The sequence below is a fragment of the Perognathus longimembris genome, chromosome 10 (assembly GCF_023159225.1).
Source record: "Perognathus longimembris pacificus isolate PPM17 chromosome 10, ASM2315922v1, whole genome shotgun sequence".
In the NCBI taxonomy this organism is placed as follows: Eukaryota; Metazoa; Chordata; class Mammalia; order Rodentia; family Heteromyidae; genus Perognathus; species Perognathus longimembris.
Window position 1 is genome coordinate 23502999 of NC_063170.1, and position 23245 is coordinate 23526243.

Genomic DNA, 23245 nt, shown 5'->3' on the forward strand with positions numbered 1-23245 from the left:
AGTGGTGCTGTGGCTCAAGTGATAGTATGCTAACTTTGAGCAGAAGACCAGAGATACCCCAGAGATAGTGCCCAAGCCCTGAGTTCAAGTCCCAGGACTAGAAAAATAATAAAGATTTATAATAATGTTTTATCAATAAAGAAATGGTTATTTAAATAGGAATATTTATTACTTAAACATGTGCATTCATACTGCTAATGGCAAATAAATAATCAGTATCAAACTAGTCATTCAAATAATTTATACAGTGAATATTTTGTGTCTGTATGCCAGACAGTTCCAGTTGCCACAGAATGAGCAGGAAAAAAACAAAAAGACAATAGTAATTAGGTAAGTGGAACTAACAATCTGATAAGTTGGAGTAAAAGTATAAGGACATATGTGAATACTGCAATTACATATGGTATCTGGGAGAATATTCTTTAGAAGTGACACATGAGCTATATGATAGAAACATGGTGATATCCAGAAATGTATAAGAAAATACATTCTTAGTAAAAGTGGTAAGGGGTAAGTAAGAGGGTAAGATAGGATTATGTTTGATAACATTTAGATTAAAACCAAGAATCTAGTGAGTGAAACAGTGTTGGGAGGAAAGGGTCAAGTAGACAGTATAGGGACTTGAATGCTGATTAAGCCTTTGGCTCTCATTTGAGCAAAAATCTAAATAATTTGAGAAGAGTCCCATTGGCCATTGTGGTGGCATAGTCTGGAAAGGGCAAAGATGTCCAAATAATGCAAGCTAAAAATCATCATGAGAAGTGGCCAATTATAGATATGTTTTGAAGGTAATTACATGATGGATATGGAGTGAATGGGAAGACTCAAATTTGACTAAATTTTTTAGCTTAAACAACTGCTTTGAAGTTACTGTTTACTGACACGGGAAGTTCTTGATTTTATTTTTGTAGATGTTATATTGAAATTTCTAGTAGATCTACATGTAGTTAAATATGTATTTAGAAAGGACTTTGAAATTCAGAAAAGAGTTCAACTTGGTGTGATAGATTTGGTAGGTTGTAAAAGTACAGACACAATCTAAGGCATGTATACAAATGAAAACTAAGAGTGAATGGACACAGATGCTCAGAGGAATGATTCCCGGGCCATTCCCATAGTTTAGATAAGGCAAAAATGAGAAGGATCTGGGAAAGGAAGCTTGACAAGAAAAACATGGTAACATAAGGAAACATTAAGTATGGGAACTAATTAAAGAGATTTAAAAAATGAGATTGAAAATATAACCCGAGGTACTAAAAGAAAATGTTAAGAATTATATGTTTTGACTTATTTTTGCTCTTTAAATTATTTGCATTGATTGTAAACATTGGCCACTTAAGTTGAATACTAGCTACAGTAAAACAATACTAAGAGAAGTATAAAGAGTAAGTCTATGGCATTTGCAAAGCTCAAAATCAAAACTCTACTATGACAAACTATAATTTTAGGGCAATGTAGATGACTTCTTTTATGTCACTGTTCTATCATGTATAGAGTTGGTATAATATCTGTTTCATAAGATTAACATTATAAAGACTAAATGGAAGAACATGTGAAAACTAGTAGAATGACTTGAAAATGGTACTCAATAAATGTTTATGTTTATTACTGTTATTATTTTTGCTGATTTACTCAGAGCACCTGGAAAATTTAATAACATTACTATTTTGTTTGTTTGTTGATGGTCATGGGGCTTGAACTCAGGGCCTGGGAGCTGTCCCTGAGCCTCTTTGTGCTTAAAGCTAGCAATCTACCACTTGAACCACAGCACTACTTCTAGCTTTTTCTGAGTGGTTTACTGGAGATAAAGAGTCTCACAGACTTTCCTGCCCAGGCTGGCATTGAACCACAATCCTCAGATATGAGCCTCCTGAGTAACTAGAATTGCAGGCATGAGCCCCTAGCACCCAGATATTACTACTGATTTTTAAGTTAATCAATCGCTTGAAAAAGGCAGAAGGAAACATGCAGTTAATTTGCATGAAATTGTATTTGCAAGACAAGTCTAAAAAATTATTTCTACAAATAGCAGGGCATATCTATTTTTCTCATTGCATGAAATATTTTTTCTTCTTCTGAAATTTAAAACCTCTCCAGTAATATCACAGAGCCCACAATAAATACCATAAAAATGTTCATAAAAATATATGTATATATGCATATATACATATACATACACAGTATGTGTAGCATATAATTCAGCTTATTACACAAAAGTCTATCTGCTTTGGGCTATCATATTTGTAAGAAATTATGATGTATATATTAAAATTATAATTTGGCTTTAACATTAAATAAATAATTAAGAATGCAAAACGATCATGGGATGGAATCAAATTCCAACTTAAATGTCATAATCTCCAATGATGCTATTAGTTTTCAATAGCGCTGAGGAATAATTAAAAGATTGTGTAGATGCTTAATTTCATACACCTGTAGTTTTTTAACCTTGGAAGCAGGAACATAATCGGTTCAATCATAATTAGCCTCATATACATGGAAAATCCGTTGGACTTCATATGCAAAAGTGGAAAGGCTATACTATTCTCTTAACTTCAACTTCTAACATATCACATTACCTGGCCATATGTTGCATTAATTTAAAATAGAATAATGAGTCAAAAAAAGAAACTGAAGTGCTATTGAGGTAGAATACAATTCAGTGTGAATTAGGGGTGGTCTTGTTTATTTTTACTTTCTTATTCTTTTGGTGTCTACCACAAAACTTTCATAATGACATTCAAGACTGCAATCTGGAACTTTGTGTTTTCTAACCTTAAGTTCCTGTAATTGATTGGCTATTGTATTTAGGATAAATGGAAAAATCCCCTCTCAAAGACTAACTGGCTAACATAAAGTAGAAAATGTGCCCCCAGAACACAAGGAAGTAGAAAACGATCCAATCATTTGAGTAGGAAAATACTCTATAGCTAAGCCTAATAGAAAAAAAATGAAAGAATGCTAAGATCAAATTAAACAAAACAAATGATCCCAAAATTAATTTTTTCGTCTTTTTTCAGCACTGGAGACCAGGACCTTCTGCAGACTAGGCAAGCATTCTGTGCCTGAGCTATAACCCTCAGCTCACAAATCAAAAATCACCAAACACAAAATGCACTAAAAAATAAAAAGGAACCTATGTTCTCATTTCAACAGATATTAAAATCCATAGTTTATTTAAAGATTAAATATAAAATATAGGGGGAAAGAGCTGGGAGATGATCACAGGGACACTTATTTCTAGAAATAAGACCAGTGAGTATTTAAAGGAAGAAAAATTATGATAGCCAAAAAATTAAAAATTAGAAGCATATCTGTATGTTTGTATAAATCATACTGTCAGAGAACTTCTTTTAGCTACTAAAATTTAGTGAAATATAAATAAAAGCACACAATCTATAATTTAGGTATGAAATTAGAATCTATCTTAAATTTGAAAGTAATTGGCATGCAATGCTTATCTTTATCAGCCCTGATCTTCTTTACAACAAGCAAAATCATTAATACCACACCTGTGAGTCCCTGAAGTACATCTCATATTGCTGTATCATCTGTCTGCTAATCAGGCTCCCATGATAAACCACAACATTAATATCAGTCCACGTACGAAATTCTCTCTCCCAGTTTGCAATGGTGGAAAGAGGTGCAATAATCAGGAAAGGTCCTTTTAAACCAGTCAGAAGGATTTCGTAGAGGAATGTAATTGATTGAATGGTTTTCCCAAGACCCATTTCATCTGCTAAAATGCAGTTGCGCCTGAAATAAACAAATATCCATATATACATTGGGTTTAATGTTAACTGCAATGTCTTTAAGATATACAAAATAAGCAAATACCCAATTAAAATGCTTGCATTTATAAAAAAAAGTTGCTGAAGTGCAGAGTAAGATAAAATTTGTAAGTTTATTATGATCCTGTAAAGGGAAAACTAAAGGTTTTGTAGCTCCAAATAAAGACATGGCACATTAAATATTTGATTTTTTTAAAAAGTATAAAAAGAGAAAGGCAAAATAAAGATTATTTATTCAGGAAGCATTTATTAAATACCTTCTATTATCTCAGGACATTATGAGAAGATGGGATACAAAAGAAATAGAACATGTTCTCTGCCTTCCAGGGGAGCTTGTATCTATTAGAGAAGCAAACATGCATATACATAAATAGTCATGCATTGTGCTATTGTAGAAGCACAACTGTAGCACTGGCTTTCTACCTTGGCTGTGTTAGAAGAGCCTACGGAGCTTGAAAAAAAAAACAGATAACCAGGTTTCCCCCCCACCCCCATATTATGATTCAATGTGTAAGAATTAAGATAAAGTAAATTATATATATATATATATATATATATATATAAAATTTTCATTTTTTTAGCCAGTCCTGGCTCTTGGACTCAGGCCCCGAGAGTGCCCCAAGGCGAGCACTCTGCCACTTGAGCCACAGCACCTCTTCTGGCCTTTTCTATATATATGTGGTGCTGAGGAATCGAACCCAGGGCTTCATGTATATGAGGCAAGCACTCTTGCCACTAGGCCATATTCCCAGCCCCAAGATAAAGTAAATTATAATTTTAAAATAAACTTTACAGGTGGTTATATGTGGCTTTAGAAGAATAGTCAGAATGAAATTCATTATGGATATTTAGAGAAAAAAGCAACAAACTGACTAGAATAAGTGAGAGAATAACTCTTCAGTAAAGTTGAACTATGACATGGATACTGGCAAAGGACAGAGCAAAGATGCAAAAGGGTAAAAATCATGACAACTGGGGAACAATAGTCTGATTAATCTTGTGAGGAGGGAAAGGTGAAAGGAGGTAAGATTAACAAAGTAAGTAGGCATCATAAGTTGAAGAAGGTAGATATCTTTTTTTTTAATGCAACTGGAAGCAGTAAGGTATTTATGCTAAGCTTTACACTGTTACTACTATGCAAAGAAAAGGTGACTAGATAGAAATGATTAATTGGTAATTAATGCTAACACTGAAGGAAAGAAGTTGTAGACATTTGGACTAATTAGGGGAGAAGTAAAAAGACAGAACATGAGCCAGAGTTAATCCTGAGCTCAAATGAATTGGCCATAGTCACCGACGTGATGTATGTATGGTGTGGAGGATGACAGACCAATTTCAGTTTGGGTATCTAAATAAACTGTATTATTAACCAAGATGGAAAATACACAGGAAGAGCAAGTTGGATACAGAAGAAAGGAAAACTGGTAAGACTAATTTTGAATCTTCCATGTTTAAAGAATTGTTAAGGTGGAAATTCAAATCTCAAGAGGCAAAAAGAAATATGGGCCCAGGGCTGGGGATATGGCCTAGTGGCAAGAGTGCTTGCCTCGTATACATGAGGCCCTGGGTTCAATTCCCCAGCACCACATGTACAGAAAATGGCCAGAAGAGGTGCTGTGGCTCAAGTGGCAGAGTGCTAGCCTTGAGCAAAAAGAAGCCAGGGACAGTGCTCAGGCCCTGAGTCCAAGCCCCAGGACTGGCCAAAAAAAACAAAAAACAAAAAACAAAAAAAACAAATACGGAACCATTAGTATATTATTAGTAAGTGAAGGCATGGAGGTGGGCAGGGTGTATGTATGCATGAGGGAGAACAAACATAATCTGAAACCTAAAGGTTTATACCTGGTAAAAGAAAAAGTAACACTTAAATGATAGATAAAACAGGATCCTATATATATATTGAACAGTCAAAGGTACTGTAGAGCTAGGAGAGTCACAATGGAAACAGTACTTAGAGTATTGATGAAGTTTAAAAGAGGAAGGAGGGGCTGGGGATATAGCCTAGTGGCAAGAGTGCCTGCCTCGGATACACGAGGCCCTAGGTTCGATTCCCCAGCACCACATATACAGAAAACAGCCAGAAGCGGCGCTGTGGCTCAAGTGGCAGAGTGCTAGCCTTGAGCGGGAAGAAGCCAGGGACAGTGCTCAGGCCCTGAGTCCAAGGCCCACGACTGGCCAAAAAAAAAAAAAAAAAAAAAAAAAAAAAAGAGGAAGGAGAGGCAATTCCTATCCAATAAAAGGGTGTAATTAGAGATAAAGAATATACTGTGGAATGAATTATTAAGTTTAAGATGAGAGAACAAAATCCAGACTGCAACAGGGTTAAAAAGAATTAAGAGATGAAGAAAAGGTGTGAATTAGAGGTGAAGAAATGGTGTACGTAGAAATTTGCTGGAAATTACAAAGAGAACCTAAGGTAATTAGAAGGAAAAGCAGAGCCATGAATTAATTTTCAATTTTGATTTTATAGATAGGTTAACTCCTAATTCTTGAAGTCATATAAAAGAGAAGGATGGCTGGAGAGGTGGTTCAGTAGTAGAACAACTGGCCAGCAAGCATCAGGATCTGAGTCCAAACATTAGTACTGCAAAAACAAATCAAATAAAAAACAAACAAATAAAGAAAACAGGGAGTGAATGGGGAATAAGCAGTAATAGTGGTAACAGATTTCAATGCAGTCCTGAAGGATAGAACAAGAGAGTATATCAAGAGTTAAAATGAGAGCTGGGCTCCAGTGGCTCATGCTATTAATACTAGCTACTAAGAAGGTTGAGATCTAAGGATTCAATTTTGAAGCCAGCCTGATCAGCCAAGTCCAGGAGACTCTGATCTGTTAATCTCTGATGGACCATCAAAAAGCCAGATGTGGAGACATAGCTCAAGTGGTAAAATAGAGTAAGAGGGAAAAGGCTGAGTAAGATTCGAAATCCGTATCACTGAATTCAAGAACCTACATCAGTACCAAAAAATAAAAATAAAAACAAAACAAAACAAAAAAAAGTGACGTGAGGGAATAGGATGGAGCTCATTACAGTCCCTGAGTTCAAATCCCTACCAGAAAAAAAAAAAAAAACACCACGTGGCTACTGTATATGTTCTTGGTACATTGGGTATTGTATATATGTCTGCCTGACCTAGGGAAGGGAAAGAAAAACAGGGTGTAAGATATCACAAGAAATGTACACACTGCCCTACTATGTAACTGTACCCTTTTTGCACACCTTATCAAAAATTTGTTTAATTAATAAATTAAAAAAAAGAAAAACAAATTGAAGTGGCATAATTAAACTTGATCCTGAGTAAGAATTACTTTAAATTCTATCACAAGATTAGAACAAAGCTAGAGATGAAGATATTATCAATGGCTTGAAGGAGAAGACAGGGTAGAACTTTTAAATATTGGAAACCTACTTTTCCTATGTTTTTCTATGAAGCAGTCAAACAGAATGTGTAAAAAGGTCAGGACTGTGGTAAAACACTGAAAGTTAAAAACAAACAATGTAGGAAATGGGTCATGGTACTAGTGAGCTAAGACAATTTTTTTCTTTCTTTTTAAAAATTTATTTTATTTTTTGAGATTCTTTTTTTTGGCCAGTCCTGGGGCTTGGACTCAGGGCCTAAGCACTGACTGTCTTTGGCTTCTTTTTTTGCTCAAGGCTACCACTCTGCCACTTGAGCTACAGCGCCATTTCTGGCCATTTTCTTTTTTTTTTTTTGGCCAGTCCTGGGCCTTGGACTCAGGGCCTGAGCACTGTCCCTGGCTTCTTCCCGCTCAAGGCTAGCACTCTGCCACTTGAGCCACAGCGCCGCTTCTGGCCGTTTTCTGTATATGTGGTGCTGGGGAATCGAACCTAGGGCCTCGTGTATCCGAGGCAGGCATTCTTGCCACTAGGCTATATCCCCAGCCCGCCATTCTGTGTATGTGGTTCTGGGGAATTGAACCCAGGGCTTCATGTATAGGAGGCAAACATACTTGCCACTAGGCCATATCCCCAGCTTATTTTATTTTTTGAGAAGACAAATTTTTAAGTTTTGTTACTTACTTTACATGGAAGATTCTCTTGGGAAAAAATGATTAACATTTAGAAAATATAAACCATGGGAAAGAGCACATTATGGGCTTGTCCTCATTTCATTTAATTGAGTCAAATGAATCCCCATCACTAAGAAAAATGATTTGAATAAAATTGTAAGCAAATTTTGCTATTTTTCAAAGTAACTGTGTTCTCATTTGCATATTTTACTACTTTTCTCAATTGTGATACTAGTGTTTGCTTCTCTTGAAGTTATCTTTCATCTCAGTGAAGAGCTTGATATATAGTCTATAAAGTATTTTTAAAAACTTGGAAAATAAATTATAATAAATGGGGTATTAGGTTCCTATAATCTTATTTTTTATTTATCAATTATGGACAATCTACTTCATCAGAGACTTAAAGAATAGAGATCTAAGGAGGGTTTGGCAGCCCACAGCTATATTTCCTGTATTCACAAGACGGAGGCAGATGGGTCATGAGTTCATGGCCAGCTTAGGCTAAATAACAAGAGTCAATGCAAAAAGGGAGGGAGAGAAACAGGGTCAGAGAGAGGCATAATAAATATCTTCTTTTTATAGTTATATAATATGCTCACAGCAAATGTCAAATGTTGATAGAAAGTAGTATATGTTGCAAAGCTGAAAATCATTTTGTAATGTAGAGATGTTTTACAGCTCAAAGAAAGTCATATAATTATTAATCAAAAGACATCTGACTGATACACATTAAAGAAGCAAATGTATTTGGCATCCTAACTTGAAATTTTTATGTTTGTGCAAAGTAATTTAATTTTAAATAAAGAAAATCTTGTAACCTCTATACCTATTTTATTAAATACACTGTGGTATATATTTTAAAAAGTAACACACCATAAATATTTGTGTTAAGATATACTTACATACCTATTATACCAGTTGAACAAGAGCCAGTTAAGACCTTCTAGTTGATATTCCCTGAGTTGATTTCCATTTTTATAGTCCCTGGATTGATCTATTTTCTTCCAAATATTAGAAGGAGGACGGTCCTTTATGAGAAAGAAGGGAAGAGTTAAAAAAAATGAATGATGCACAAAATATGATTAAATCTTCCATACAATTTCCTCAGGGTCAAAAGCCTTTAAAAATTTTCATAGTAGAGCCAGGTGTCAGTGGCTCACGCCTGTAATCCTAACCATTCAGGAGACTGAGATCTGAGGACTAAGTTTCAAAATCAGCCACATCAGGAAAGTAGTTAAGACACACACATCTCCAACTAACCACCAAAAAGAAAAGAAAAGAAAAGCCAGACAGGGAGCTGTGGCTCACATGGTAGAATGCTAGCCTTGAGCCACAAAGCTCAGAGACCAGATCCAGGTCCTGAATTCAAGCTCCCCAAAATAAATTTAAAGAACCCAAACAATAAACAAAGAAACACATACACATATACCTAAATTCTACTGTCAGATGAGCACTCACTGGTGGCTCACACATGTAATCCTGGCTACTCTGGAGGCTGAGATCTGATTATCCCAGTTCAAAGCAGCAAAGTCAGTGAAACTCTTATCATGGAGGTGTGGCTCAAGTAGTAGAAAAAAACCAAAACAACAACAACAACAAAAGACCTCAGGTACAATGCTCAATGCTCAGATTCTGAGTTCAAGCCCAAGGACCAATACCAAAAAAAAAAAGAAGAAGAAAGAAAAATCTTAGTGCAGCAGGTATGGTGCAGTAGAAGAACACATGCCTAGTAAGCATAAGACCATGTGTTCTAATTGCATTACATTTTTAGAAACTCCTACATACCTAATGGTATATGGTCTCATAATAAAATTTGATCAAACTTCTAAAATATTAGAAATATTAGAAACTTCTAAAATATTAGAAACTAAAATATTAGTTAAAAAAATATGATGGTAGTGGTAATGGAATTTGACCTCTAGTACTTATACCTACTGGGAAAGCATTGCCCTTAAAAATTAAAATTAGGGGGCTGGGAATGTGGCTTAGTGGTAGACTGCTTGCCTAGCATGCCTGAAGCCCTGGGTGTGATTCCTCGGTAGCATATAAACTGAAAGAGCCAGAGTGGTACTGTGGCTCAAGTGGTAGAGTGCTAACCTCAAGCAAAAGAAGCTCAAGGACAGTGCCTAGGTCCTGAGTTCAAGCCCCAGGAATGGCAAAAATAAGTAAATAAATAAATAAAATTAATTGTACTCAATCTCTTCCAGATACAGAAGAAAAGGGCTTACTTCTGAATTCATTCTATGGAACGCAAATACCAAATGAAAGCAACTACATCACAAGAAGACCATGAACAGCTGGGCGCTGATGCCTTTAACTAGTCACTCAGGAGGCTGAGATCTCAGGATCGTGGTTGAAAGCTGAGATCTCAGGATCGTGGATGAAAGCCAGCCCGGGCAGCTAAGTCTGTGAGATTTTTATCTCCAATTAACCACCAGAAAACCAGAAATCGTGCTGTGGCTCATAGTGATAAGAGTGCTAGTGAGGGGCTGGGGATATAGCCTAGAGGCAGGAGTGCCTGCCTCGGATACACGAGGCCCTAGGTTCGATTCCCCAGCACCACATATACAGAAAACGGCCAGAAGCGGCGCTGTGGCTCAAGTGGCGGAGTGCTAGCCTTGAGCGGGAAGAAGCCAGGGACAGTGCTCAGGCCCTGAGTACAAGGCCCAGGACTGGCCAAAAAAAAAAAAAAAAAAAAAAAAAAGAGTGCTAGTGCGAGCTTTGAGCTTAAGAGCTCAGAAACAACAACCAGGCCCATAGTTCTAAGCCCCACAACCGACAAATAAAACAAAAAAAATTAAAAAAAAAAAAAGACCACATACCAGTATTCCTCAAGAAGAGAAATTTTTAAAAATCACAGATTTCTTTCTTAAAAGATTTTTTTTAACCAAATGGAGTTTATCAAAATATACAATATACTACAACCAAGTAGGGTGTTTCTTGAAAACCAGGGGAAAAAAAAGTGGTTTTACAATAAAAAGCTGATTCATGTTAATGAACAGAATGAATATAAAACAAACAAAAAGATAATCTCTGCAAATGCACAAAGTATCTAATAAATTCAATATACATTCCTAATAAGAATTCCTACCAACCTGGGAATAGAAGGGAAATTTGTAAATTTGATAAGAAAAAATATTTGAAAAAGGCAAAGTTTTTGGGTACTGATGGCTCATACCTGCTATGAGGATTGTGACTCAAAGCCAGCCTGGGAAGGAATGTCCATGAGACTCTTACCTCCAATTAAGCACCAGAAAACCAGGGTGGTTTTTTTGCTCAAGGGCTAGCCTTGAGCAAAAAGAGCTCAGGGCGTAGGCGCTGTCCCTGAGCTCAGCGCCTAAGCCCTGAGTTCAAGGTCAAAGTCCATGACTGGGGTGGGGGGGGAGGGGCTGGGGGGGGGGGATAGGGAAGCCAAAGCTAAGATCATATTTGAATGTCTTCCTCCTAAGAACAAAAATAAGGCAATGATTTCCACTAGGACATTTCATTTTCAACATGTAGGCTCTAAAAACAATAATCCAACATATAAGACAATGAAGTCACTGAGACTGGGAAGACCTGAAATTATCCTGTATTTGTAAAAGATATGATTCTGTAGAATCTATTGTCAAAAAGGGATTGGAGGTCTGGTGGTAGAGGACTAGCCAATAAGAAAAAGCATCAGATCCCAAGTTTGAGTCCCCATCTTAGTTTTTTTTTTTTTAAAGGTAAAAATAGTGATTCTGGCAAGGTTCCATATTTATAAAATTTATTGATAAACCTCCATAAAAGTAACTTACAAACTTGGTGGTTCCTGCCTATAATCTGAGCTACTAAGAAGGGTAAGATACAGGGAATTGCAGGAAGAAGGCAATCTGGGCAGAAAGTAAGACTCTACCGCCAAAAGATACAAACAAAAACAGCAAAAAGAGAAATGGCTAGTGGAAGAACTGTAGTATCTAGTAAGCTTGAGGCCCTGAGTTCAAACTCCATAACAAGCAAAAGAAGAAAAAAAAAAGCAACAATCATAAAAAAATACATTGAGAAATAACCAATACATTAAATTGAAACTATGAAATATTGCTGAAAAAAAATTAATGAGCTAAATGAATGTAAAGCTATACATCGTTCATGGACTGAAAGAACATGGCTAACACTTCACAAAGTGAAGAACTGATTCAATATAATTCAACCAAAATCTTCAGCAATAAAAACTTCTCAGGAGCGGGAAAAACTGAGAGAGCGAGGGAAGGGGTCACATGGACCACAAAGAAATGTACTCGTTACCTGACTTATATAATTTTTACTCCTTTGTACATTACCTTTACAATAATAAAAAATAAAAATTATAATAAACTTGTCATGAATTTGTTCTAGATAGTTAAAACACAAGCTTTCTAGATTATAGGTAGGTGAGGAAACAGAAGTCCTACCTCAACACAACAGAATTTAGTTCCCAAGAGCATAAATAAGTTTCTCACAAATAACCAAATATTTCCTTTTGTAATTCCTCTAAAATTATATGTGGTTACCAAAGAACAAAATCACTACTTTAAAATACAAAATATGCTAACTGTATACTGAAAACAACTGGATATGAAAGTTTTGTTGCTACTTAATGCAATCAGGGTTTACTAATGAAAACTTCCTTTTCCATCCCCATCCCATTTCATTCCTAGCTTCTTTTCCTTCCTTTCTGGGCACACCCTTCCCTTTTTCATTGTGTGCTAGGTAATAAAACCCAGGGCAGGATTCACCCTAGGCAGGTGCTCTACCAAGGAGATATATACCCCACCCCAAGAAATCATGTAAAATACTTGAAAATAAAGCCCATCCTAGGTGACTCATAGCTGAAATCTTAGCTACTCAGGAGAGTTGAGGATGGTAGTTCAAAGCCAGTCTGAGACAGACACACACACACACACACACACACACACACACACACACACACACACACACACACAAAATGGATGTGGAGCTAGTCTTGAGCACAAAGGCTCAGGGATAGCACCCAGGCTCTAACTTCACGTATCAGGACCAACTCACAATCATGCTTGTGCATGCCTGCATGTGTATACACACAGAACAATATTACTAATTAAGATTATTTCCTCAGTAAACCATATTCTGTACCAACTACTCTTCAGTAACACAAAAACAATTAGTTTGGGTCACAGATAAATTTCCTTTACAGAATCTCTGAAAATATTTTATGTCATTTACATGGTTTTTTATTTACCAATAATAGATAACAAAAACCCAAATCACAAGTCAGGTGTTGGTGACTTGTGCCCGTAATCCTAGCTACTCAGGGGTCTGAGATCTGAGAATCACAGTTGAAAGCCAGCCTGGGCAGTTAATCTGTGAAACTCTTTTTTTTTTTTTTAATTTTTTATTGTCACACTGATATACAGAGAGGTTACAGTTTCATATGTTAGGCATTGGATACATTTCTTGTACTGTTTGTTACCTCCTCCCTCAGTACCCCCCTTCCCCTCCCCCTTTCCCTCCCCCCCCCATGAGTTGTTTAGTTCATTTACACCAGTTTTGCAAGTATTGCTTTTGTAGTCGTTTGTCTTTTTTACCCTATATCTCTCCCTTAACTCTAATTTACCACCAAAGAACCGGAAATGGAGCTGTGGATCAAAGTGGTAGAGTACTAGCTTTGATAAAGGAAGATCAGAGACAACAACCAGGTCCTTGAGTTAAAGCCTATGACATACCAAAAAATAAAATAGAGATAGGTAAGTAGGAGGGTAAGTGGATAGACAGAGAGACGATAGATACATAAAATACCCAAACATGTGTGCAATAGAACTTAAGTTGACAATAAGCCTACTAAAATAATTGTACTAAGATTTTATAAAGCTGTCTAAGGTTCTTACCAAATGTCTTGTGTCAGGCCTTGCAGCTTGCAATTGTTCAAACTCTTCTATTTTTGCAAGATCTACATCTTCTTTTAATTCCCATGTACTATCTTCATATGGCAATGAGCACCACTTGACCAAATAGTAAATGACAGGCTAAAAAGAAAAATTTTTATTTTACCATTTTGATAGAGAGACTATTTAGATTAAGTAGGTAGCCGTTAAAATCATTTTAGTGTAACAATATAGATCGATAACAAGAATAAGCACCTTAAGACTTAACTTTTTTAAAGAGTACTATGTGGGTTTTTTTGGCCAGTCCTGGGGCTTGAATTTGGGGCCTAGGCACTGTCCTTGACCAATTCTTTTGCTCAAGGCTAGCACTCTACCATTTGAGGTCACAAAGTCATGTCTGGATTTTTCTGTTTATGTGGTACTGAGGAACCAAACCCAGGGCTTCATGGATGCAAGGCAAGCACTCTACCACTAAGCCACATTCCCAGCCCTAGAGTACTATGTCTTAATAGTTTTTTTTTTCTTTATTTAACATTAAGTGTATTTTTACCAAATATTTACCTCGCCAGTATCCTTATCTTCACAAAAAGAGACTTCTAATACTCTATCTACTTCAACGTAGTCTGGATTAAATGGTTCTTCTTCCATCTAAATAAAATTAAAAAGTAACTTAATTGATATATATAAAGATGTGAAAGGACAAAGATAAATTTACTTGTGTTTTACTGTACAATATTAGTTTCATCCCAATAATTTTTCAACAAATGAATTTTTCCAGTTTATCTAAAAGATATTTCATTGATGAATCACTATTATATAAATACAACTTAAAAGCACTTATAAGTTGGAATAAGTTAAAAAATAAGTTAAAATCACTAAAAAATATTACATTCAACTAGCTACTCTGTAAGATGTACATTTTCCTAAAAGCAGTCTCCCCAAATTTCCCTTGCTGCTTAACTCATACTGCAATCCCCTCACCTGCAGGCCATTTTTAGTTAAGACCTACATATCTAGCTGCATGCAAGCTCTGTAAGAGCTACCTCAAATTCAACTGAACTCATTTGTTCTTTAACCTTTTCCTCAAATTCAACTGAACTCATCTGCTCTTCAACCTAGTTTCATCTTTTTCTTACTCATCATATTTTCTTACTTGGGTAATGGAAATATAGTGCCATTTCCATGGTCCACACTGAATTACCAAAGACAAAAATCTTAGATTCTATGTCTTTCTTTAATCATCTACATCTAATAAATTACCAATTTGTGACCTCTCTCTCTGTCTTTTTGTAATACTGGCGTTCATTATGTTACCCGGGCTCAACTCAAACTCATGATTCTGCAAGCCTCAGAATAACTGGATTACAAACATTTGCCACTGTGCTTGACTTTGTAACTTCTCCTTTTGCTTTTTTTTTTTTTTGTTGTTGTTGTTGGATATCAAACCCAAGCATTTGTACAGGAATAACAAATGGTTTAACCCTAAGCTCTATCTCCAACCCAAAATCTACTACAGCTGAGACTGGTTCCTTCTTCCCTATTTTCACTGCTGTGTCACTTAGGATGTTGACCTTCAAGTACCAATGTCATCCTATAATTACTCCTTTGTCTTTAATATGTTTTCATATTGTCCCCAGAGCAATCCTTCTCAAATGCAAATTTTATATACTGTTCTCTTTGCTTAAAACCCTTCACTGATTTTCCCTTTGAACGATCAAAACCAAATTAGTATTAGTTGAAACAAAACAAAACTTACATAATTTCCCCCAGCTTCATCTCCTACTGCTTTCAACAACTTTAACCCAGTTTCTATGCATCTCAAGAACATGTTTTATGAAATTCCATGTTCTGTCAGAGCTAAGTTTTATCCTAATTTTTCTCTACTGTGACTAAACTACTTTTCCTTCTCTTGTCTGCTTGGGCATTTTCCATTCATTTCTGAGTTACTTTCAGCACCTATCTTTCTTGGCTATATTTGCTAGCCTTATCTGCTTTATATCTAACTAGTGTATGCCATGGCTCTGCTTATACTTCTTTTCACTATCTTAAACTTCCCTTGAATAATAACATGCTCACAGTTTTATTTAAGACAGGCTGATAACAAGAAAGTTACACTTAAATCTGGATAAGTAATAAAAGAATTCTGAGTCTAATACATAATAGTCCACATTCTTACATCTGCAAAAAAATGTGCTCTTTGTGCTTGTCTCAATTTGAATCGTTTGATTTTCTGCTGGATCCTTTTATCTTTCAAAAGTTGCTGTTCTGTGGCCCATTCACAGTGAAGATAAGAGCTAAAATTTTTATGAAAGTAACATATTAGAATAATACAGAAAATGATGTTTCTTAAGGTGTACATTAATTATAACATTCAGAATATACTTTCACCTTTAGAAATAGTTCATTATTTAATTCCAAGAGATTTCATATGAATTTCTAAAATATAGTCTATGATCTCTGTATCTAAAGAATACCTCGAAAGTCTAGAATTTGCAATCTATAAGAATGGTAAACAGAACAAAAATACAAGGGCAAAAGTTTTGTTTTTTCATCATAATGGTTTTTTCATATGTAGAAAGCTAACTTACTTCAAATACAATGTAACTGTAGATGATAATTTACACCAAATTATAACAGTGAAACTGGAAAATGTACTGACACAATTTCTGCATAGGTAGTAACTCATGTAAATTAACTAATCTATGCCCAGGATGGAAATGAAGGATCAAAAGTTAAATCACCACACTGTGTACAGCTGACACAATAACCTAAAGCTTAAAGATATTAAGAATAAAATCTAAAGTTCAAAATACAAATGCAATAATGACTATTATTTCTAAAAGTACATTTTTATAAAGATTTTCTGCATTTTGACATTTAGTTTTTGTTAAAAAATCACTGAATCCAAATATGAAAGGTTTGTCAAGTGCAGCCTTTTTTATTAACAATTTTATGTTCATGCAATTATAAATAAAATTAGGATTAAACTGATAAGATGAAAATTAATTAATTTTAATTTACATGTTTATATATTGAATATATTAATTTTTAATTGAACATCATCCTATTATTTTTTAACTCAATTACTTACTAATTTTTGTATTTCACAAAATATTCTTCTGTGTCAATCGTTACTCCAGGTGATATCTATAAACATAAAATTAGTAATTATATCTCAAACAGGACACAGAAAAAAAAAGTATAAAGTATAATGTACCATTACTTACTTCCTTTTTTACAATTCTAGAAGATAGTATTTTATCTACAATTGCAGCATCTTCTTCACTTGGATTCTCCTAGAAAAGGGAGAAAAATGTATGATGGAACACATTCTGAAATATCTTTTAGTTTCTATGCTGTATGATTAGGAATACATTAAATTTAATAAAATTAAATTAGAAATATTTAAAAATGGAAAAAAATGTGTCATTCTTTTTACCATCATCATCATTCTTAACACATTGTCTTTTAATGTACTAGATATTACTATAAGCACTACATTACCTAATTCAATCTATTACCATTTCCATTAATACCTCCACTATTATCACTACTGTACAAACAAACTAGAAACTCAAGCATAGACAGAATAAGTACTTCCAAGTCACGCAGGTAATGAACGCTTGGCTCAAAATGTAGAAAGGAAAAGCAAAAAGAATTATAGACAAATCCATTTTCAAAGGCATATATCAAAACAATGGCACACAGGCAACTATTTTAATGAGGCAGAAGACTGAATACGTTCAGAGAAATAGCAGGTTATGGGACTCAGAGATTTAGACATAGGGTTTTTCCATACATACTTGCTTAAAAATTGCATTAATAGCTGGGTGCTAGTGGCCCACACTTATGATACTAGCTACTCAAAAGGCTTAGATTTTAGGATCCCAGTTCAAAGACAGCCCAGGAAGGAAAAAGTCTGTGAGATTCTTATCTCCAAAGACCTGTGGTTGAAGTGGTACTTAACAGTGCTGGTCTTGAGAAAAAAGCTCAGTGACAGTGCCCAAGCCAGGTTCAAGCCACAAGACGGAGACAGATGGACGGACAGACAGACAGACAGACAGACACACAAATGTATTAATATTTGAGATTCAGGAGAGCTTTGCAGTTAGAATAATAGTATGATTAGATTTATAATTTTAAAATATAGTGCAATGGATGGACAGTTTGGAAGAGTTTCAGAAATATATTTTTAGGAGTTTGAAAAAAATGATGAAAAACTGGATGACAAAATCAAGAAAAACAGTAAAGGTAAGGTTTTCCTACTATATTTCAGAATTCACGTTGGCTGAAGTGTATTATAACTGTAATCCTGGATGTGTCTTACCACAAATAATTGTAAAGGCTGTTCACCAGGTAAAGGAGCTGAATTCTTTTTCATTTTCATAGCTCCTTTAACTTCTTCTTCAGATTGTTTTCCTTCTGCGTCTTCTGCATACTTTTTTCTTTTAATTTGCCGATTAGATCTTCTTTTCTGTAATAAACCACAAGGATCAGATTTATGTAATTCATTTTAAAATCTTCATAACCCAAGATTATTCCTAAAGTTGATGGTCAATACATTTTCAAAATTTGACATTAATCTATGGTTGGTTTTCTTTTTAATTAAAGAAAATCGTGATTTGCCTATGGCCACAGGTTTATTTCCTAAGGTTTTTCCTGTAATTACAAATACAAAATATTTTAAATATCAATGTTATTTTCCCTTAGAAACTTAAGAATAAATGATCTACTGATTTTTTTTCAAAAAAACCATTTAGCAACATGAGTAAAATGCGAAAGTATGTTTAAAGTAGAATAAAAGTTTTTTTTAAAAATTATTAAAAATACCACATAACTAAGTTTAAGAGACTAATTTTCTTCAATTGTCACTAATTTTATGAGCTTTCTAAAATATAAGAAAATATTACTTTAATAAAACATTATTACTTTAATAAAAATGATCATATGTTGTAACATATATGGCTTTACCTACCTCCCTAAATATCTAGTATTTATTTTGAAACTATTGTATTTCAAGAATTTTTAAAAAGAAAGTTACATATTTTTTGATACTCTTACAAAAGATAAAAAGCTCTGGGTGGCTTACAAAACCCAAAACACAGGTTTATATAATTTCTTTTTTTTAGTATTTTTATAAAATTCCATGGGGTAAAATATCTTAGTCTACTACTTTATTGCTGAATATTTTGTAAGTCCATGTCTTCTTCCCTTTCTATTCCATTTTTGTCCATATATTGAATAAATCCCATGATACACCCATTACCAGCATGTTTTCCCTTTTGGTTTCTGACATGTTTTCTCTGTGGAGTCTTTCATTACTTCCACAGCCATACTAAAATTGGCTCTGTCTGTGGTATGAGAGAAAATTGTTATTTGTATCTAGTAAGGTGTCAGTAGTAGCCTTTGTAACATGGTTTTGTCTGCACTTATGACAAGGGCAATACTAGGGTTGGGAATGTGGCTTAGTGGTAAGGTGCTTGCCTAGCATGCATAAGGCCCTGGGTTCAATTCCTCAGTGCCACATAAACAGAAAAAGCCAGAAGTAGCTCTGTGACTCAAGTGGTAGAATGCTAGGTTTGAGAAAAAATGCTCAGGGACAGTGCCCAGACCCTGAGTGGCAAAAAACAACCACAAAAAAAAAATTGTAATGCTAAGAGAAAGAAAGGCAACATATGGTCTGCCAAATATGGCAAACATTTGCCTCTTAGGTTGTTTACTGTTTAGTTTTACTTTTAGTGTGTGTGGGAGGAAGGGGAAGGGGCAAATGGAGTGGTGGAATTGTGGGTCAAAGATAGTATGGTAGGATATTGGCATACAAAGTATTCTACCACGGAGGAATAAATTATAAGGAACTAAATTTTCCAGTATGCTCTTTTAAAGAATACATTTGGGTATTTATGGTAAGGGAATCCAATGGTTCCAGGCTAAAATAATGTTTAAATCTCTATTATAGAGATGCTATAGAAGTTCAAACATAGTTTAATAATAAACTGTGGCATTTGTCATTATAACAGCATTAAGTATTATCAATGTCTCATTATGCATACTTTCTAACTAGAGAGTTTGAGAATAATTCACCCCAGTTTTAGAAGATTTCATTATGTGCATAAAGCTGTATTTTAGTTTTTTTGTGTGATCACTTAGGTACCTGTTAGTACTTTGATTTAACTCAGGTAGTCTTTAATAAATTGTGTTAAAAATCCTTAAGACTCATGAAAGTGCATATTCAGATAACACTTTACAAGATAGAACAATGGCCACTTACTATAAACTGCTTCTTTATCTTATAAAGGGCATTTTTATATCTTATAAAATTAATCAGCCTAACTGATTAATTTAAAAGTCCACAAGTTAAAAGACTTTAGTTTTTAATTATATTCCACTTGAATATATAGTAACACAGTAGGCAAAGCCAAGTAAGTATCATTCTCACAAAATATTTCTAACAACATCTCCACTAGTTTAAAAGTATGAAATATGAGGTGGGCACTGATAGCTCACATCTGTAACCTGAGCTGCTCAAGAAGCTAAAATCTGAGGATTAAATTTCTAAGCTAGCCTAGGCAGAAAAGACCATCAGACTCTTGCCTCCAATTAATCAGCAAAAAAAAAAAAAAAAAAAAAAAAGGTAGAGTTGTGGTTAAAGAGGTAGAATGCCAGTCTTGTGCAAAAAAACAAAAACAAAAACCTAAGAGCACTGAATTCAAGCCCCATCACAAAATAAAAATATAAACATATAAAATCTTATCCTCCTACTTGACTAATAACCTTCTATTCTGGCTTTTTTTCTCCCTAATGTTTTAGAAAATACAATTTAAAAATAGTAACACTGGAGCTAGTGGCTCACACCTGTAATCGTGGCTGAGGTCTGAGGATTGCAGTTTGAAGCCAGCCCAGGCAAGAATGTCTGTGAGACTCTTGCCTTCAATAAACTATTCAGAAAAAGCTGGAAGTGGCGCTGTGGCTCAAGTCATAGAGCACTAGGCTTGTAACACAACGAGGCTCACAGACAGTGCCCAGGCCCTCAATTCAAGCCCAAGGCAAGCCAAAAGAATAAAAATAGTGACAAGTAGATGCTCACATTTTATTTCTAAGTTTTCGCTTATGTCTGAAAAGCCTCAAAAGATTAGCTAACAGCGCTTTGTATAAGGAAGAATTATGCTTTTAAATGACTTTGCTGTGATATTGTTCCCTATAATAACTTTATTATACTGTCAGAGGCCTTTAAAAAACTTGTCTCCAAATAAAATCTAATTACTCAAAAACTATTAAAGTCAAAGAACAAATACCATATTCAAAATTCTAATTTGCCCCTTATTCTAAAGCTTGCTTTTTTACAAGAGTTTAAGTGCATTGTAGTTTCAGAAAGCTACAAGGATCTTTACCATTTTTTATGATGACACAGTTACATTTATATAGATTTGTAATTATTAGAAAATACAGCCCTGTTTTATTAAAGGAATAGGTGTGTCAAAGCAACCCAATATCATACTGAAAATAATGAAGAAATGTACAAATTGTTGGCCTATACTACCATTTCATTGTCCAGTAATTGCATAATGTAAAAATGGCCTGTATTATTCTAGCAAAAATTAAACTAAAATTTCTCAAACTGTTAAATATAAGTTTGCCTAAGTCAAGGACAACATATGACAAAAAAGCCAGGCCATATAATATTAGGAGCTTCAGTCACTGCCCTTACCTCAACTCTTGCAGCAGCCCAGGAGCCTTGAGCCACTACTCTCCAATTGGATAAGAAGCTGCATAAGGAAGAAGAAAGGCTATTCAGGGGCTTCCTGGCCCCATATTTCAACAACTGCCACCACCCCTATGGCCTACAGTAGTATTTTAAAATATTAGAAAGCAGAGGGTGGCCTGAATTATTATGACCTTCACTAAGTAAAAAATTTTAACTTCACAGGTTATTTTTAATATCCAACTATTTTAAAAGGCAAAATGCATAATATTTATGTCTATGTTAGGGGATTTTTAATATCAGCAGTCTCCTACTTCAACAGAAGCGGACCAAAAGAATTGTCTCTAGGGAAGATTCAATCCATTTGTTTTGTCATTTCTATGATTTTTTAAAATTAACATCTTTATTATAAGTTTATTTAAAAGCACTCGACAAGTGTAGGGTAACATCATTAGATACTTCTCCATGTTAAAACACATCATCAAGGACTTTGTATTGTTACTTTAACCTCCCAATATTACAATTTTTATTACCTGAAAAGTAAGGGGCAAACAGAGCATACACATTTCCTCCCACATCTAATATTCTATGGTAAGACTACTAAGGAACATATCAAATTAATGCTGTCCTGTAAATTCTACCATACAATAAAATTTATGCTTAATACTAAACTATAGTGTAAACATCCACAAGAAAACATTATGGCTACCTAAGTAATTTTGTTTTGGTTCACAGGAAAAAAATGTAATACTTACTTGAGAGTCTTGATCTTTCAATGTGTGCTGTGGCATCTGCTCTGCATCAGATATTTCATCTGAAGACTCAGTCTTTCTTTTTTGTTTCTTACCCAATGAAATAATGAGTTTGCTATTTCAAATGGAAAAGAATAATCATTAAATAATTTTTATTTTCATTTGGACAAATTAAGACTGACATAAATTCGCTTTTATTTTGTATTACTTCCATTACTAAACGAAGATGTAACTGCCCTGAAATTTATTGACATTAAAAAAAAAAAGCTCTAATATTTTTGCCTGTGTGCCAGTACTGGGTTGTATTGGCCTCATGCTCTTAATCAAATTTTTCTCTCATGGCTGGCACTGTACACTTGATCCACAAGTAATGACTCCAGTTCCAGTTTTTTACTGGTTAACTGGCTCTTGGATGTGGATGTCTGCCTTGATTAACGTCAAACACTGATGCTGAGATCTCAGCTCCTAAGTAGCTAAGATTATTAAGCATGAGCAACCTACATCCATCTCATGAACTATAATCTAATGAATTGAACATAAAACCAATACACAGGTACTATATGTCTAAGCACAGGAAGGAGTCCAGTCCTATTATATTAAGGTCAAATGTACTTTTTTAAAGAAAAAGTTTCAACTGACATACTATTAATTTAAAAAAAACTCAGATTTTTAAATTTAGGGACTGTTTTTTCTTCTGCTTTTTTTTTGGGGGGGGGGGAGAGGGGGCGATACTGAGCCTTGAAATCAGGACCAAGGTGCCCTCTCTGAGCTTCTTTGCTCAAGGCTAACACTCTACCACTCTGAGCTACAATTCCCTTCAGGTTTTTTTTTCTTTTTGTTTTGTTTTTGTAGTTTATTGCTTCACAGACTTTCCTACTCCACCTGGCTTCCAACACCAATCCTTTGATCTCAGAAACCTGGGTAACTAGGATCATAGGTGAGAGCCAGCTGCACCTGGCTCCTTCTACTTCTTTTTTTTTTTTTTTTTTTTTGGCCAGTCCTGGGCCTTGGACTCAGGGCCTGAGCACTGTCCCTGGCTTCTTCCCGCTCAAGGCTAGCACTCTGCCACTTGAGCCACAGCACCGCTTCTGGCCGTTTTCTGTATATGT

General features: G+C 34.9%; 1 protein-coding gene across 12 annotated transcripts in view; it reads right to left on the reverse strand.

Annotated features, from left to right (window-relative positions):
- The window catches only part of Chd9 (chromodomain helicase DNA binding protein 9), a 208453-nt gene that overhangs the window by 61337 nt on the left and 123871 nt on the right, over window positions 1-23245 (reverse strand). For 11 of the 12 annotated variants that reach the window (XM_048355606.1, XM_048355609.1, XM_048355607.1 and 8 more), the window contains 9 exons: window positions 22140-22251; window positions 18013-18159; window positions 16913-16981; window positions 16777-16832; window positions 15862-15979; window positions 14247-14333; window positions 13689-13826; window positions 8731-8852; window positions 3513-3756 (listed from right to left, as the gene is read on the reverse strand). In XM_048355606.1, coding sequence (XP_048211563.1) covers window positions 3513-3756; window positions 8731-8852; window positions 13689-13826; window positions 14247-14333; window positions 15862-15979; window positions 16777-16832; window positions 16913-16981; window positions 18013-18159; window positions 22140-22251 — 1093 coding nt within the window. Of the gene's footprint in view, window positions 1-3512; window positions 3757-8730; window positions 8853-13688; window positions 13827-14246; window positions 14334-15861; window positions 15980-16776; window positions 16833-16912; window positions 16982-18012; window positions 18160-21390; window positions 21413-22139; window positions 22252-23245 lie in introns of those variants that run through there. The other variant, XM_048355613.1, reaches the window with a different exon arrangement.